At 33.2% G+C, this 19162-nt stretch overlaps 1 protein-coding gene across 6 annotated transcripts in view; it reads left to right on the top strand.

Moving 5' to 3' along the window:
• The window catches only part of LOC115214537 (kinesin-like protein KIF21A), a 176923-nt gene that overhangs the window by 104492 nt on the left and 53269 nt on the right, over window positions 1–19162 (top strand). For 4 of the 6 annotated variants that reach the window (XM_029783744.2, XM_036504851.1, XM_036504850.1 and 1 more), the window contains exons 17-19: window positions 10648–10686; window positions 17510–17710; window positions 18943–19142. In XM_029783744.2, the coding sequence (XP_029639604.1) occupies window positions 10648–10686; window positions 17510–17710; window positions 18943–19142 (440 nt within the window). The remainder of the gene's footprint in view (window positions 1–10647; window positions 10687–17509; window positions 17711–18942; window positions 19143–19162) is intronic. The other 2 variants (XM_036504853.1, XM_036504854.1) reach the window with 1 other exon arrangement.

The raw sequence follows: 19162 nt of genomic DNA on the forward strand, positions 1-19162 counted from the left end.
ATGTTACAATGTAGAAATGGAATTTCTGTGGGTGTTAGCCCAAATTTGATATGTTTGATGGTATTAAGTTAAAACTAATGGTTGTTTTTTAAGAGAAAACTCAGCCAAAAGAGAAATTTCAAAAAGGAAATATCATCCATGTGCATCCACAAGGGTAGCATGTAGAAAATCATGGAAGTTTGGAGTTTACTACCCAGTAGAGTATGGAAAAATAAAAATCTTTTCCTGTATTGAACTAATTTAGGGCACACCCAGTGAAGAATGTTAACCTCAGATTGCAAAACATTGACATAGTTCTAATTTTTAGTGGACTTGCAAGTGTTTTTCAAGCATTAGATATTAGTATCGATAAACCATTTAAGGACATAATGGGAAACTAGTGAAATGATAACAAGATGTGAGGATGAAGAAAAAAAATGTATGTGAAATGAGGCAGTATGTGGGCCCTTTTCTGTGAATGGATCATTGATCCATGGAAAGAATTTTAAAATTAATGTAACAGAGAAAGCGGGAGACACTAATCTAGCTATGAAAAAAATGTTTTTAGAGGAGGCTGTTAGTTGCATGGAGAGTAGTTATATTTCTATATGCTTTAGAAATTTTAGTCTCCAAAGCAACATTGAATTAAAAATGCAACACTGATATCCTGTAGCGGAGAGATGTGATGCAAAACGCATCAAACAGGTGAATACATCAGCAGTTAAACATGCTGATTGCCAAGTACATATTGAATATTACACTTTATTGCAGTAGGTTAGTGATAATATACAATAATTATGAGATGTAAATTGATTTCACTAAGCTGTCTGATTTGTGTAATAGATATGAGAGAAAGAGAAACAGTAAATATTTATGAGCTACATGGCCTTATTTATGCTTGTTGTTACTTAGATCTGTGTTTTGATGCATGAAATAAGTATTATTACTATATTTCATGCTTGTGCTTTTTTTTATATTCATTTTGAGATCATATAGATTTCTCCTACGTGATATATATTAGATTCTAGAATGAATTTCAGCTCCTCAGAAGTAGTATCCATAAATCTAACCTTAAGAATGAATTATTGATACTTACATCTAATGTTTGAAAAATACTTGTAAGTCCACCGAGAATTAAAGCTATGTCAATGTTTTGCGATCTGAGGTTAACATTCTTCACTGGGAGTGAAGTCTGATATAGGAAAACCTTTTACTTCCGTACTCTGGATTAGGTCAGCTTTGAATTCAAAACTTGAGAGGAGTTAATACCCCCCAAAATACTTTGTGATGTGTTGCCAGTTTTGTCATCTAACACACACACATACGTTACTCATAAATTTGATGACTGGTAATAGTCTAGGTTTTCTGTAGACCTCTTAGTATCATTGACGTGGTTGCTACTGTTTGAACATCCATAGGTTGGAACTTCCAGTTAAATTATTTAATATGGGGAGCTAGTCAGTAGTTGTACTGTGTTGATGGGGTTTGTCAATTAGCTGAATGTCTGTGTATATGAAAGCAATAATATCCTATGATATGTAAGCAGTACTCCAATGAGTAGTACACTTAAAATATTGGAGAATAGCAGCAAATTGATAGATCTAAAGTACTCAGTGGTCCAAAAGTGGAAATATAGCATTTGGAATGAATTTATAGCTAGTTTAAGGATCCTAATTATTAATTGTTCCTACTGAGATGAGTAGGAGCAGTAATTACATCTTTGTATTGTTGACCCTTTTAGAGGATGTTTTTCAGGTTTCAAATTTATGGAACCGTGCACATTTGTTGTAAGCTGTCTTGGTTGTGTGTTGGCGATGATGGTGTGCAAGCGAAAAAGAAATAAAGGTGGGGAGTGATTGATTAGAATTAACCATATTAAGAACATGAAGCATAACAATGTTGAGGTCATTAGAGTTGATGAAACATGGGTTTTAGAGAGAGAGCTTTGTTAATGTCCTCTGCAGTGTTGTGGTTTAAAAGTCTTTTGATCCCAAATATGGTAAATGATTAACATCTGTGGCCAGCCAGTTTAGCTATGCTGTTTTTATACCAGCCATGGTAAAAATCTTTACTGATGTCAATTCCTGTTACTGTAGTTCTTAAAGATGAATTACTGCTAGTAAGCAACACAGGAGAACAAGTCCCTAATATATTTGGCACCGCCCACCAAATCATAATAGTGGGGTGTGGGTTGGGAGACTGACAGACTCAGTGATGATTTCTGTTGAGAAATGAAAAATTTAAAATTTGCCATATGCCCACTCAAGTTTTTTCACAAATTCCCAGTGCAACTAGTAAATATTTTCTAATTATTTAAATATGTTTTGTATTAATTCAGTTAAGGAATTTTGGTTGTTGATCACAAATTGTATTTTTTTTCACACCTTACATTAATTTACCTAATAATTGGCTCCCTGTTGAGTTTTCATCTTTTTTATAGTTGCATTCTGCATAATTTATAAGCTAAAACTCTGTGTGTATAAATATTGTTCCTGATTTGACAGTGTCTGCTAATTTCAGCCCAAATATTTATGTATGCTTGTGACACTGTATGCTTATATTTGTATGTGTGTTCTTATTCTGCAATCTATCTGTGTCTGCTTGTCTCTGGCCTTTTCTTTGCAGAATAGAACAATAAAATTGTTAGTTGCAGATATTTATGCATTGAGCTTTGATTATATTTCACTGCCGGAATTTGTATTTAGTCTTAAAACGGAAATATATGCTTATTTTTTTAAAGTGGATCCAACCACACACACATGGCACTAAATCAGAGCAGCTGCATCTCCTCATTAGGTTCTAGATCCTCTGGATCAATTTTAGCTTTCATTAGCTTAATTTAAAGATACATGGATATTTTCTTCAAATTTTCATTAGTGTACAATAAATGTTTGATTTAAAACACATTTCCACCAAAGTTTGAAATGAATCTGGTATATTATTCTTGTCATCAATCACAGAACTATGTAAATAACCAATACTTACTTTTGGTTCCTGTAGTATTTAATAATTTCCCTTTATTTTGCTCCGAATAGAATATTGATTTATTTCAGAAAACCTTTATATTTATTCTTACATTTCAATGTAATGTGACAAGTAGATGTGACTTACTCATATACTATTAAACATCTACGGTAAGATTTGAACATACAGCATAACCTGACATCTACTCAGATCATGCTTATACTAGTGTACTATCAGATACTTTCCCTTGGTGAAAGAAGTATAATCTTATGTTTAGATATCTAAATATCAAATCAATTACAACATTGAAGATGCATATTAGCCATTCAAAAACATAGACTGCAGTGGAATCACATCAGTGGCTATGTCACAGTTGATGCAATAAAAATTGTGACACCAAATAACAAATGTTTGTGTAAAATTAACTGTTGTTGTGTGCTTTTCATTGGTTATGTCTTCCATGTTGAAATCATTTTAGGTTCAACACATAGCCTCAGATCAAATCACTTGCCTAGCAGGAATACCTCTAAAATAAATATTAAATTTTCTAAAAAGAACCTGGGTTGCTGCAGTTGTATGCAAGTGTAATATTGTAAATCCAGATTGTATAAACCATTAAATGAAACTGATTTCAGTCAACAAAGATTTTGCAGTGAATTTGATTCTGTCAAATGTTTCATTGCTATACTTGACGTTGCTCTAAAATAACTTTAATTTAGAACCCACACACATGCACAGAGCTGAAGCCATATGTTGCTTGCTTTAATGTTGAGTTCAAATCTAGTCAGTTCACTAGTGGTAGTCATTGTTAGGAATGGTGCAATGTTATAGTATAGGAAACATTTGGCTATTCCAGATAGAAACTCTTGTAATATTTTTTGAAAAATAAAATTGCAATTTGGATTTTTAATTTGTTGCTTGTTGTTTGGCTCGGCTTCCACCTTACATTGTGATATGTTATTAAAAATATATAATTAGCTTCTCATACTCCAATATCAATACATGTAATTAGAAATTTTTGAATTACTTTAAACCAGACTTGATTATTGTAAGCACGTCTATAAAACAAGTCCGTTTAATTGGGTATTAGGCTAACTTACGCTACGCTTAATTAAATTAATGATCTGGATCAATATTTCGGGATTATTTCATAATCTTAGAATAATTTAACATGTTATTTCAATTAAAAATGTAAAAATTTCTAATTAAAACAGTTGGTCTGGCTTGCAGGAGATTTAATTGCTATTTCCAGTAGGTTGGGTGATTCCATAGTCTCCCGGATTGGCTAGAGATGGTGGTTTTAAACTAGGCAATGTGATAGGACAACTAGTTTAGTGATGAAACCAGCAGTACCTGATGCAAAACTTGAATGTAAAATAGTAAATCTTATAACATCTGTGTCTCAATCTGCACTTCATATGGTTTTGTTATTTTTAATATCACTCATGTTATAAAATGATATTAAAATGCTTGAATCAATTGTGAAACTTTCTTAATGTCATTCCCCTCTGAGGATTATTATTATTAAAGGAAGTGATAAGCTGGCAGAATTGTTAATATACCAGACAAACTGCTTCAGCATTTTATAAGGCCTTATGTCCTGAGTTCAAATTACATTGAGATCAACATTGCTGTTCATTTTTTGGGGATCAATAAAATAAATGCTTGTTGAAATTTGGGGTCATTGTGGTCATGCTTTGTACTTATAGTAGAAAGAATTATTATTCTGCCAAGGTCAACTTTCCCTTTCATCCTTTCAAGGTTGATGAAATAAAAGGTTGATACCAGTTGAGCACTGGGGTTGATGTAATTGACGACCCCATCTCCCCAAATTTCAAGCCTTGTGCCAATAGTAGAAAGGATTATTATTATCACTACTATTATTATTACTGCAGTGGATTGGCAGAATTGTTAGAGCAGAAGAGAAAATGCCTCATGAAATTTGTCTAAGCTCTTTACATTCTGAGATCAAATCATGTTGTTGCTTTTCATCCCTTTGGGTGTTGATAAAGTACCTGTAATGTTTTCAACTAACCATCTCCCTTAAAAGTGACAGGACTTGTGTTTGTTAGAAACAATTATAGATTTCTCTTTCAGGGTGGCAAGCTGGCAGATTTATTAGAATATTGCATTGAAGAAATGTTTTGTAGTATTTGTCCAGTATTTGCTTTCTCTTAGAATTGCTGGCCTTGTGTCTAAATTGGAAGTGATTATTAATATCAGTTTCGCATTTTGGCAGAAGGCCAGCAATTTGGGGGGAGGAGGTAAGCTGATTACATTGACACCCCCACCCCCAATATTGAACTGGTACATATTTTATCAAGCCCCTGAAAGGGCAAGTCAACTTTGTGGAATTTGAACTCAGAACATAAGGACTGACCAAATGCCACTAAGCATTTTGCCTGATGTGTTAATTATTCTGTGAGTTCACTGCCTTTGATATTTTTAATACTTCCAGGTTGAGTAGTTATTTCTTAGTTTATAAGTATTGTCCACTTTGTAAGTGATGAACAGTTTTTTAAGTTATTAACATTGTGATGTTGCTGGCCTTTAGATTTACTTCATGCCACATCACTAACTACAATATCCCTTAATTCAAGTTTCATTTAATTTTAATTAAATCTAATTGGGTTGGAATAGATTTTTTTTTTGTTTGTTTTTGTTTTATTTAGATGGCTGAATTGAATTATGGAATTCAAATAATGTATGCTGTTGATATTTCTGAAGTGCTGTGACCTCTATATGTCAGTTGTGACCTGTTTCAGTGTCCTAATACAGTTTTGTATCTGTTACTGGCACAACAGATGTTACATGTTAAAAAAAAAGTTAAAATATTCTTTATATCTTACATAATGATATTAGTTTCAACTGCTAGCTCTGTTATATAATAATCTTGAAGAATATTGAAAGCTATTTGAACTGTTCTCAATAAGAAAACAAGCATTTAGTTAATTAAGTGTTAAGTGGATGTATAGAATTCTTCCACCTTGACTTGCTGTTAATGATCAATTTATGATAATTAATCTGTTTTTGCTTACGTGTTCATTCTTTTATCTTTTCTGAAATCAGTTAAGAATTCTTAATATTCTGGCTAGCTGTTCCCAAACTTTTTCCCTTCCTATCTTTTAATAAGAAAAAAAAAAACGTTTACATACTTCCTCATCCCATAAACTGATTTGCTAGTGGGAAGGGGAATTTGTAAGTGTGCACTTTAGATCTACTTTTTTTTAATTGAATTTTCCTGCTTGCTTTCAGTGTTCTTGTTTTCCTTTCGTTCATCCACATGCCCACCCACTAGCTATATGTCAGTATCACTTAAGAGATGTACTATATAACATTCTGTGACCTATTGATTAAGATTAAAATATATTTAAATATATTTTTCTCTTACTTTCTCCTTGTTCACTCTCACTCCTCATGCTCTGCATGTGTTTCTCTGTCATGCATGTTGATAACTTTTTGTTTTTTATTTTATAAGTAAGGATTGTTATTATAGCTTTCCTGTATAACAAAAAACTCCAAGTTATAGTCAACTCTTTTAGTCTAGCTTAAAATTAAACATTAAAGTAAATTTCACTTAGATCTTAGTCTAAGTGAAATAAGTTGAATGCTAAATTAATTTAGAAAGATCTTCAGGAATTTTGATAAGTAAGGTCAATGATATTTCTTAATATTAGTTAAGCATCAAGCTGGCAGAATTGTTAACATGCCACAGCATTTTGTCTGTCTTTACATCATTCTCAGTTCAAATTCTGCCACGGCCAACTTTGCTTTTCATCCTTTTGGGGTTGATAAAATAAGTTCCTGCAGAGTTCCTGCTTCCCCGAACACGCTGACCCTGTACCAAAATTTGGAAGCAATATTAGTTATTGGAAATTAAAAGTGATGGAAAGTGAACAGAAATTTTTTTTGTTGTTTTTTTTTTTTCATTCATTGATTCTCAATAAGTAATTCCACTGGATTATATTGCTGTGCACTAAATGGCTTATGGTTTATATAGATCAGCAGTAAAAATAAATACAGTTTAGAAACCAAAACCTAATATGAAGGTAATTTCTTTTTAATAGTTAAAATTGCACTGATGTCCTGCTACAGTGATTTCACAAAACCATTAGTGAAATACAGGCTTTCAAAATAGAACCAGTCTCATGAAACATACTCTCTCTCACATACACACACATACACACACACATGCTTATGTACACAACAACAGTTTTAGCAACTGTCTTACTAGGTTATACAGCCCAATTGTAGCACTAATACTTTCACAAATACCATTGTTAGATACTTCAGTGCCCTTGACACTTAGCTTTCAAATAATGTTCAGATAATAAACAGTAACATAATATCATCACAATTAATTTCCCTTTATATCCATAATAATCCACGTCCACACCACCTTCTACAACACTTTCCTAGATAACTCCACCTTCTCCCCACATGCTCTACAACCCTTTTACAATCACCCTTACCTTTCTTTGGTTCGTCTACCAATTCCCTTTGAAATACATTTATATGCTAATATAAGAAGCAAAAATGCTTTTATGAAGTTCGAGTTCCACTGAGAAACAGAATCCAGATTTTTCAGAATTCAATAGTACCACAGTCATTAACATAGACATTGCAGTAAATACATTCAACCAAATATTTATAACTCATCCCACCATAACAAAATATAATTGAAGTTATATATCAGAAATAACCAATATCATACAACCCAGAAACTGGTATCAAAAGGTTCCTGGACTAGTTATGTTTAATAAAAAATAACCAAGTTTTAACATCATCTCCTTCGAAATAGTCATCTTGGGCATTAATACACTGGTCTCAGCATTCCTGCCATTTTTGGAATCCGGCCTGGAAGTCGTTTCCTGTAAGCAAGGCATGGACCTTCTGCAATTTGTTCTTCATTTCAACAATGGTGTTAAAATGGCAACCTTTGAGCTGCATTTTCATCTTGTGGAAGAGATGGAAGTCTGCAGGTGCTAAATCTGGTGAACAGGGCAGGTGTGGAAGCAATACCATGTTGTTTTTGGCATGAAACTCATGAGTGAAGAGAGCTTTGTGACAAGGTGCATTGTTGTCATGAAGAAACCAGGTGTTAGGATTGCCTGCACGGACCCATAAAACAGACCGACAACATCAGCAATGTCCTTTGACAACCCTCATGCACAAGCTGATGAATTTTCTTCACATTTCTGAGGGTGACACATGGCAGGTTTTCCAGATCATTCATCGTCTTCGAAACATTGCATACAGCCCATTGTCTTGTCACCATAAGCTTACCAAAGGCTGCTCAATGTCTCTGTAGCAGACTTCCCAAGTTTAATGCAAAATTTCACGTTGGCTCTTTGTTCCAACTTTCTGTCCATGACAAAAATTGCAGACGACAGCATACATGTAATCACTAAAACACAAATTTCATAACTTGTGAAGTAAATACAGCTATGTTACGTGGCACACTGCCTCATGAAGGTCACTTCTAGCTTACACTGTGCACACAACCGTGTGTTGCCATTTGTTGGCATGCTACAGAACTAGTCTAGGAACTTTTTGATACCACCTTGTAAACAAAGAAATAAATAAATAGAAAAACAGTAAGCTGGTAAATATTTGTATGTGGCATTAATTTTAAAACTAACAGTAAAGCAATAGATAAATTAGCATCAACAACAAAATTCTATGACTTGGCCCCACAATAACAGACTTAAAGTAACACCAACCAAATCCGCTTTCTCCCTTGTCAATAGCAACACAATCATTAAATATAAGTAATTATTACTCACACACATAATATAACACAAGCAAATAAGATGTTTTTTTAAATTACTTCCTTTACCAGTTATAGCAGTAACGGTGTTTGAAATATGTGTATTAGAAAATTGTAAAAATGAGTGAAAATGGCATTTTAAATTGTTTGAAGCAGTGGTTCTCAACTATTTTTTGCCTACTGTGTCCCCATAGCCATTTGAGGTTTATATACATTTGATGTATATAACCAGCCCACTTATGCGTATCTTTCCTTCATTGGACACTAAACTCTGCTTGCGAAGACCTGTTGAGGCAAGTGAAATCGAAATCGAATCAAATTCGATGACAGGCACCCGTGCCAGTGGAGCACTAAGAGCACCATCCAAGCATGATCATTGCCAGAGCAGCTGACTGGCTTCCGTGCCAGTGGCACGTGAAAGAACATTTGAGCGAGGTTATTGCCAGTGCTGCTGGACTGGCTCCTGTGCCGGTGGCACGTAAAAAAACACCATTTCAGCGTGGCCATTGCCAGTACTGCCTGACTGGCCCTCGTGCCAGTGGCACATAAAAGCACCCACTACACTCTCGGAGTGGTTGGTGTTATGAAGGGCATCCAGCTGTAGAAACTCTGTTAGATCAGAGTGGAGTCTGGTGCAGCCATTTGGTGTTCGCTAGTCTTCAGTCAAATTGTCCAACCCATGCTAGCATGGAAAGTGGACGTTAAACGATGATAATGATGAAAAATAATCTATTTTAGGAATTGTATAAAAAAATTTTAATTTAAATTACTTATACACAAAATATTTTAAGAACAAAATTTTATATGAACCCCCAGGGGTCATATGAACCCAGTCAAGAACCAATGGTTTAAAGGAATCAAAAGATATTTTAATGTGACCATGATTAGTTTGAATAGGTAAATACTACCTCTATGGCAACAACATCCAGCTAAAAGATTAAGTATTCTATCAAATTTATATAATTTTACTTATGTATTATTGCTTTCAATAGTGGAGCTTAAATATAAATATTTGAAATGTGTTTTGCATGTGTGATTGTATTTTTCTTTTCTTTTTTTTTTCAAGTTTCTGTTGATCACTTTCACTATTTGTCAACAAATATTTCAATTTGTTTTTCCTTATAAATTTAAAAATGGTTCTGTTTCTTTTGAATCGTTATAGTATCAAGTATTCCTTGAGCTTTGTAATGTCTGTCTGACTACACACACAACACATATTCATACTCATATACATACACATTCATTTATTCAAATGCTTTGGAAATCTGTTCTATATCATGTTATTTTTCTTTCAGATTTATTTTTGTAATAGTAGCAAAGTAAGTTAATTTACACTGCCCAGATTAAAATAGCATTTCAGAATTATGTTGAGATTATGGTTATCAGTGGGACCTTTTGATTGCTCTTGACAATTGTGTTATGGTGATAATTTACATAAATGAAAGCATTTTGATGACTCAATAAAGATTTCTTCTCTCTCTCATATATATAATTTTATTTTAATATTTTTATCTGAAAATTTTTGCAAGCATGATTTTTTGAACAACCATATATTATGATAAATTTCAATTGACATTGTTTTAAAAAAAAGGTTCTTTATAATAATAACATGGTGGTTCAGTCATTCTAAATTATTATAATCATCTCTCTACATTGAGGGAATATGTTATAATGTTGTCTTAATATATACCAATTATTTTCCTGCCAAGGTTGACTTTGCCTTTCATCCATTTGGGGTTGATAAAATAAGTACCAGTTGAGCACTGGGGTCAATATAATCGACTAATCCCCTCCCCTGAAATTACTGGCCTTGTGCTAAAATTTAAAATCAATATATACCAAGTATTTAAATTATTTTGATATGGAATACATCATTTTCAAATGATTAGAAGAATATTCTTAAATACTCTTGCAATTGTTTCTCTTCTCCCCAGCTCTCACAGCTTCTCTGTACACTTTATGGAGCTTCACAGGTAACTTGGTTTTGAGATGTGTGTCTCTTACCAACAGTTTCTGCATGCTTCATGTTATTTTCATAATTTATTTGCTGATATGTTTCACCCAAACATATCCGCACTTCAGTCCATCATCTGATATGTGCAGGTGTATTTTTTTCTGTTGAAGATATGGCTTATATTTTTTTTACAATTTATTTGTATTACTTGCTTAAAATTGTTCAATGTAGAGCAGTTTTAATTAAAATTACTAAACATTCGGATTTATTTTTCTTCCACAGCATGATTTCTTTTCAGTTTTGCTCCCATTTACGTACTCCTATCTTATTTTAGCTTTATCTGTTACAGCCATTAAACTTGTGTGCATTTGTCTGGACATCTAAAAAAAAATATATTTTGAAGTTTGATATGGAGTGGTTTATAATTTTTCTCCCCACACATCATCATCATCAGCTTTTATGTCTGCATATTTGATTTAAACAATATCCAGCCTTAGTGGTGTTTATCTTTGAGTTTTGTTGCGCTTTATTTACATCAATGTAAAATTCCTCCAGTGGAGAGCAGCAGCAAATAATTTGATTGTTGATTTGAAGTCCATATTTTGTGCTACATTATCAACATTTATGAATGCATTCCTTGAAAGACGCTCAATAGTACAAAATTCAGTGCTTAATCTCAGATTATAAATTTTTAATTTATGGTTGTATTTATTACTAAAAGATTTGTTCGGTCAGTCTGGCTTTCTAATACCATCCAAAAACTCAGTTTGCCAATGAGGCACTTGAACTTCAAACTATTGTTTTTGTAAAATGAGCTTTAAGAAGGCTTTTCAAAATTTCAGTTAAGCCCCCGAGCATATAAATACCCTTCACAATTCCACTCTCTGTAACTCTTTCTGGATCCAAATGGTTCTAGCAGGTTTTGTATTTAAGCTATCACAAAATGTTTTTAAATGATACCTGCATATGTAATGCTAACCTTTAAACATTTTAAAAACATGACTCAAAATTTTATAGAAGGGATATTGTTCGCTTGCTAATTTAATCGACTTTATAAAACATACCCATCTGTTTGTGTGCATGAGAGAAGGGATGGGGAGAAAGAAACATCTTTACAGACATAAATGTGCATACTTTGTGCACATGTGTTTGTATGTTTTATTGAATTCTCATTAAGTCTTCTCTTTTCATATTTGTTCTGTCTATTCCTTCCTTCTTCCTTCCTTAAGGAGTAGACATGAACAGTAGCTTAAAGGTATAGAATGGAAGAATAATTAACACCCAGAATATGTCCTTTTTGCTATTGAGTCCACTGGATGGTGAAGAAAAAATGCTGATTAGAATATGCTTACCAGCTGTTTCAGTCATGTGTTCTTTTCAAGCCTATTATATTGTAAATAACTTCAAGTTTTTAATGTTTAATGGATGTAGAACACATTTAAAATAAGGATGAATTTCAAAGACATCCTTTTACGGTTGTTATTAAAGAACTACTGTTGGACTGCACCCACAACGCTCTCAGAGTGGTTGGCATTAGGAAGGGCATCCAGCTGTAGAAGCATTGCCAGATCACATTCGAGCCTGGTGCAGCTGCTGGCTGTCCAGACCTCAGTGAAACCGTCCAACCCATGCCAGCATGGAAAACGGACGTTAAATGATGATGATGATGGAATTGGTTAATGCTGTGAATTGACAGAAGTGTTGCAGCATCTGATCTGACTCGTAATTGTTAGAGCCATGGTGAGGTCTGATTCACACCTTTGGTAAAAATGTTCGTCATGACCATCTTGATCTACTAATTAAATCAAAATGACATAAAAGCAAGTGTCTAGGATTACATGACTCAATATTGACTTCTTTTTTAAAATGTATTGTGTCAAGCAACTAACATGTTCCTTGTTGGCTTGTTCAGCCCAGCTTATTATTTCTGGTATATCTAGAACTCTATTATTCTTGTGTCATTCCCTTAAGATGATGGGAAATGATTTGACTCATATGTCTATTGGGTATATGCTCACTTATTAGTTTGTACAGTTTAGACTGTTTGTGTATTCAAGTTCAAATACTTTGGTTCCATTGTTAGTTTTTGTTTCTGTCCAATGCTCTGCCATCTCCATAATCCTATGTCAACTTCCTGATTCTCTTCTCTGCTCTGAAGGAAGATGAATCTGCTTTTCTTTCATCTCCCAGGGGTTGATACAAACCATGTATTGTGATCATTGCATTTATTTATGCCTTCTTCCTTCCACACACAATGGTCTTGTCTTATCAATAAGTAAAATAAAAATTAAAAAATTAAATTAATTTGCATATCATTGTGTAATGAGGCAGTTCTAGTAGCAAGAAAACATTGACATTACTAATGATTCAGAAAACCTTGGAAGTCATGACTTCACTTTTCTACGAAATTTCATTAAAGCTTGAGAAAAATGATCAGCAGTTCGGCAAATTAGATTGATAGAATAAGTACTGGGGTTGATACATTCGGCTAAAGATTCTTTAAGGCAGTGCCCCAGTATGGCCACAGTCTAATGAATGAAAAGATAAAGACAATATGTAAAAGGTGAATTAATGTAAATGATACTGGACTTTTGTTTAGATATTTTTAATCATACCAAACTTCCTACCTACCTAATTACAAGAACTAATATCCAGAATATTAAAACTCATATTAGTGTCAATCCATCTGTGTTTCCTTTGTAATCACAGATTTTTAATATGATATAGAGTGATAGAAAGTCTCTGCCTTTATGAGGTGCTAGATGTAAGCAAAAAGAATAATTTATAGAACTATTAGAATGTGTTGTGACCCTGAGGTAGAAACTAAAATCTTTTGGGATCTGAAACATGAATATGTAACTATTCCAAACGCCACACGCTAAAATACATTACAATCAATTTAATGTCTGTTTCACTGAATTGGTTTTACCACTTTTTCAATTAGAAAATTACTGTTTTCTAATCTCACAACATGAGATATTCAGCAACAGTACTTTGTAGTAAAGATTGTTTGCCAACATAATATGGCAGTCCTGGTTTAGGACTACCATATTATGTTGGCAAACAATCTTTACTCCAAAGTACTGTTGCTGAATCTCTCACGTTGTGAGATTAGAAAATAGTAATTTTTTAAATTTATAAATCAAAGACTAGTTGTCACTTTGAAAACTATATATTTCGAATGGGAATTTGGCAGCGCCACCTCTAGCTAAACAGTTATTCTGTGCTGATGAAGAGAAATAACCCAGAAATCGTGATACACAGATATTGTTTTGAGCTGAGTGGGGATGCTAGATTCCCTTGTTCAAAAATGTAACGACACAGATCATGTTGTATAGCCAGTTGGAGACAATGTCTCCTGGGGCTAAATTACAGCAACATTAGTCCTAAACCAGGACTGCCGTATTATGTTGGCAAACAATCTTTACTACACTTATTCAACATTTTGATTTTCTACTTGTTGCCATCCTTTATCTTTTGTGCTGTAGCATCCTGAGACTAGCCCCTTCCATTCTTACTCATATCTTCAGACTTTCTTTTTGTTGGTCTCTACTTTCTCACCATTCTATGACTCATCATAATATGCATCACATCTCCAAACCATTACAGTCTCCACTCCTTTACATTCTAGGGAATATCTCAGATGCCCAGTTTTTCTCTTACTACATTATTATTGATGCACACAAACATTACACTTGTAGCAGGAATGCTCGTTTCATTTCTTTCCAGCCTTCACATATCCTCCACTTTCAGCATCCATTTCCTCACCAGCATGCAATATCACATTTTATATGCAAATATCATACAATGTGCCTTTCACACACAGAGAGGCCCTTTGTTGTCAACAAAGACTGTGGCTCCCTGAACTTTTCCACCCTGCTCTTGTTCTGATTACTGTTTTTAAAATATCTTCCTCCACTGTCAGTTAAATCACATATGTATCAGAAACTATTGACTACTTCTAAAAGAGGTTTCTGAGCAATTAAGTGTAATTCTTGGGATTTTTTTATTGGCAACTACTTTTATGTATCTATTGTATGAAGTCATACTTTGTCAGCTTGTCCATAAACCTACTGGATACATCTTCAGAGTATTCATTGTTTGCTTTGGATAGTTAAAGAGCAGATAGGAACTCTATACTACATATCAGACTTGACCACTTAACTGTCAGTAGTTCTTTTCTGATAACTGAACCTTGATTTTTACTAAATTTGTAAGCCTCTCAATTCTGGCCCAATAGTTCAGTGTTAAGAGCTGATTTGGCTGAAAGAAATAAATAGCCAACAGGAGTTCTCATGTACAGCCACTCTTGAAATCACCTGCATTGGTCTGGAGAAGTAAAATAAACAGAATGGAGATGAGAACAGTCCAGATGGATGCCAGCAAATATACTGAATTCCTCACTGAAATTGTTAGTATCATTTTGCTGACAAAGTATTTACATGGCTTGCACAGGTATCACAAGCTCCCAGATTTCTCTGCAACTACCAAACCATGGAGCATGGTGTTAAAAACCATCTCCACATCAACAAATGTTAGATGTCTTTTTGGCAAAAGAACCTAAATTGCTGAAGACAGCATTATGAGATAGTATTACACTAAAATATAGTAACCGAACAAATGTACAGAATTGATGTAATACAGTTCCGTTTTTTTTTTTTTAATACTTATATTGAAAACCCAGCTTATCACATACTTTTTTAGAGAAACAACGAAGCCATGTTATATCAAAATACTCTAACTTTGCATGGGCTTTCCCTAAAAATATCAAATATCAAAATCTGGTTTGATTATTGTGGTTGGCTTTATTTTTATTAATTTATTTTGCATTTTTTCAAAAATGTTTTTTTTTATATATTTACTCCTGCTTTATAATGTTCTGAATGTTAAACATTTTGCCATTGTTATATTGTGTATACATGTGTGTGTGAGTGTGTGTACAGTTTATCTTAATGTGAATGTTTCCCAATTTTTGGCACTTATTTCTGTGTGTATAATATTGATTGAATAATTGGTGATCTGAAACTTCTAATAGATAGACATTCCACTTTTTATACACTATTTACTTATTTATGTTTTTTGTTTTTTAACCATGCACCATCTCTCGTGGACTAGGCCTTTTACCAAAGATGCTCCTCTTGTGTCAATCTTGTTTTACTTTGACTTCAGCATCACTGCATCTAAGACTACATTATCCATTGTGTCCTCCTCTTTTTAAGATAGTAGGATGTGGTTTTTGTATGAGATTTGACCGCTGTTTCTTGTAGTCTGTACAAGCTGATAGAGCTTCCTTCATTAGTAGTAGTGTTGATATAATTGCTTGAAATCAAGCTATGGTGTTAGCATATCTATTACATTCACTTATAAAAAGACTTATTTCATTCAACATTATGCAGTGAACCATTGAGAACTGTTCTGATTAGTACAAAAAAAATGTGCTAGTGAAACAGTACAAATTGCTGACTTTGTAACCCTTTTCTGTCATTTTTATTATAAAATGTAGCTGTTATGTTTTAATTACTTTTGAAATTAATCAGTTATTCAGATGAATTAAAATAATTTTCTTTGGTGTTTGGTATATAAACTTACCCAAAGAGATTTAAATAAAATTGTGATTAAGAGTTTTAGTTAAATCTGAACCATTTAGGCTTTGCTTCGGAAAATCAGAAGCAGTCTCTGGTGAGTGAGTTGCAGAATGGTTAAAAAAATACAAACTACCAATGTTAAACAATTCTGTTACCATATTTCTGTTGAAATACATAACCACTGTTTAAATTGTTTTTGAAAATAATGAAGAATTTAGTAAAATAACTTGGTCATTATTAGGCTGGTGTTGGGAACATAAATTAGTATGAAATTTTGATGTAAAAGTTTTAATTTAAATCATTTTTAAAAAGGAAGTGGTCTCATGTGGGTTGGTGTTAAAAGGATTAAGAATTTTATATAATACTTGGGGGGAAAAAAATACCATTGTTCCACTGAGTATGCTGGTCTCTTGCAAATGTTAAGTCTTCTGTCTATCAAGAATCATAATTTAATGTCAGCATTACTATAACTTAATGGAAGTTCTTCAAAATTTAGGTGTCAATTCCATTTTTTAGATTGAATAGTTTGAATATTTCAGATGCCATTCCTCACATCAATTTACAGTGAAACATTTGAATTGTATTCTATGTTTGGCAGTGGGGTAGTATTTTATTTATTTATTCAACATTGTAATCTTGATGTTATTCCCTAGAGGGTGAACAGCTTCGTGTTGTAAAAATCTGGAACTTGTACTATTAGGAGAGGTTTGCTTTGGTTCTGATCTCAGATATAAAGTTAACTTTTCTCCTCTCTAAATGATCAGAACAAAATACTTAGTTAAAATGATGTTTGCTTTCACTAGCTTTTTATTAACAAACTTGAAAATGGTTCACATTAACAGTAAAAGATTAGTTTTACAAAATTGTGAATTAGAAATGCAGTCAAGTACTTTTCTATTTGTCAGTTGCCTACATTGTTCCCACTGAACTTCTTTGCAAAGAGGTCACCCTTTGACTTTCATTTATAAGTGATGTTATATTGTTGCAGTGACTTTTTTTTTATTTATTTTTGTTTATTTTTTTTTTTTGAGCAGCTGGCTATTAGCAGTAATTAACTGTAACATTATAACTACTTGATTTCATTTTAGATTTTTAATTCTATTAGGAATTGAATGAATAAAAATAATTTGCTCTTTGATAAATTCACCACTCACAGAAACTACAATGCACTCTAGATGTTTTGTTCAAAGATATAATGCGCACACACATACACTCTAATATTTCTGTATCTAATTGTAGTGTATGTTTCAATTTAAGGTATGGGATCTGATAATGTCCATGAGAATCTGGCTGAGCTGACTTGTGAAATGACACTGAAGGAACGTTTGATTGAAGCACTGGAGAAAAATCAAAATAAACTGAATGCAATGAAAACTCATTATGAACAGAAGGTGCAGCAGCTTCAACTAAAGATCCGAGAAACAGAAGTAGAAAGAGATAAAATAATCTCTAATATTGGTAAATGTTTACATCAATGTTTCAGTTCTTTTATGAACATTTAATGTCATTTTGTTTAGCTTTGTATTTCTTACAGGGCAGATGGAGAGATGGTATCAGTGGTAGAAATGTCAGGTCATGCAGTCCACATCTGTTCTTTGTGATTCTAAATTGAAATCCTTCTAGGGCTGATGGTTTAGCTTTTGTCTCTTTGGGATGGTTTCCTTTTGCTATATACCCTTTTGTTACTAAATTTCTATTGAAATATATTTCTTTGTTATGGTTAATTTTGAAAATAACGAAGACTTTAGTAAATAATTGTTATTAAGCTGATGTTTGGAATGTAAATTAACACGAAATGTTGATGAAAGATTTAATTGAGATCACTTTAAAACAGGAATTTTGTATCTTAGAACTAGGGACAGTTTCAGGTAGGTTGGTGTCAAAAGAGGTTAAAGTTGCTGGGGAAAATTAAACAATTGTTGTAGATTGAGTAGACTTATCAAATGTATTTCTGCTATGATTTTCCTGTTTTTTTTTTTTAGGTGGGGGGGGGGGTGTAAATTCAGTGCCACATTTTCCTATGTCTTCTTTTCTTATTTAACCCCCTTGCAGACAGGAAGCAGTACTGATGACATCGAAACACTGAGTGAGCAGTGCAGTGTCTCGCTCTGTGCAGCATTGTGTTTTCAAATATACCACACTGAGAAGAATCTGTAAATACACTGTAAAATTCCTTGTATGGAAAATTATGTAGTTACTGAACGGCCTAATACCAGTACACAGCACAGACTGTCAGTACTAAATCCGTCTGCAAAGGGTTAAAGTAGTGGGATGTGATTTGAGGGGAATTTGGTTTCTACCTTTTCTAGCTGGTCAAATGACTCCATATAATCACCCACATTTTCAAGATAGTTTTCAGTTGGAAAACAAAACAAAAAAACACTGGAATAGTTTCCTATTGCTTATTCCAGGCCCAATGCAGGATTTGTACCTAACAAGATTATAACACTCATAAATTATTCAGTGCTACTCCTGTTCTTTACTATAGTGAATTATTCTGTCTATATTTGGTATTTACTTGCTTTTATAATAGCAACTCCTTACTAACTCTGGTCCTTTTGGATTTGATTAAAAAAATAAAAACATGTAAAATATTGTTCTTGAGAGAATCTTGTGTTGACATGTGAATTCCTCCTTCATATCATGAAAACCTTGTCATTTTTACATATTTTTTTTTTTTATCCCACCAGAAAAAGTTGAATCAGATAAGAAGGATAAAGTGAAGAATGTGAATGAAAAGTACCAACAAAAACTAAATAATCTTCAGCAGGAACTGAAGAAATTACAAGAAGCTAAAAAGGAGCATGCAAAACTAATCCGGAATCAAGCTGTTCATGAGAAGCAGCTCAAAACGTACCAGCTTGAGCTTCAAGAGATGAAACGTATCAAGGTAAAGTTTGTAATTCATTC

The sequence above is a fragment of the Octopus sinensis genome, linkage group LG7 (assembly GCF_006345805.1).
Source record: "Octopus sinensis linkage group LG7, ASM634580v1, whole genome shotgun sequence".
Classification (NCBI taxonomy): Eukaryota; Metazoa; Mollusca; class Cephalopoda; order Octopoda; family Octopodidae; genus Octopus; species Octopus sinensis.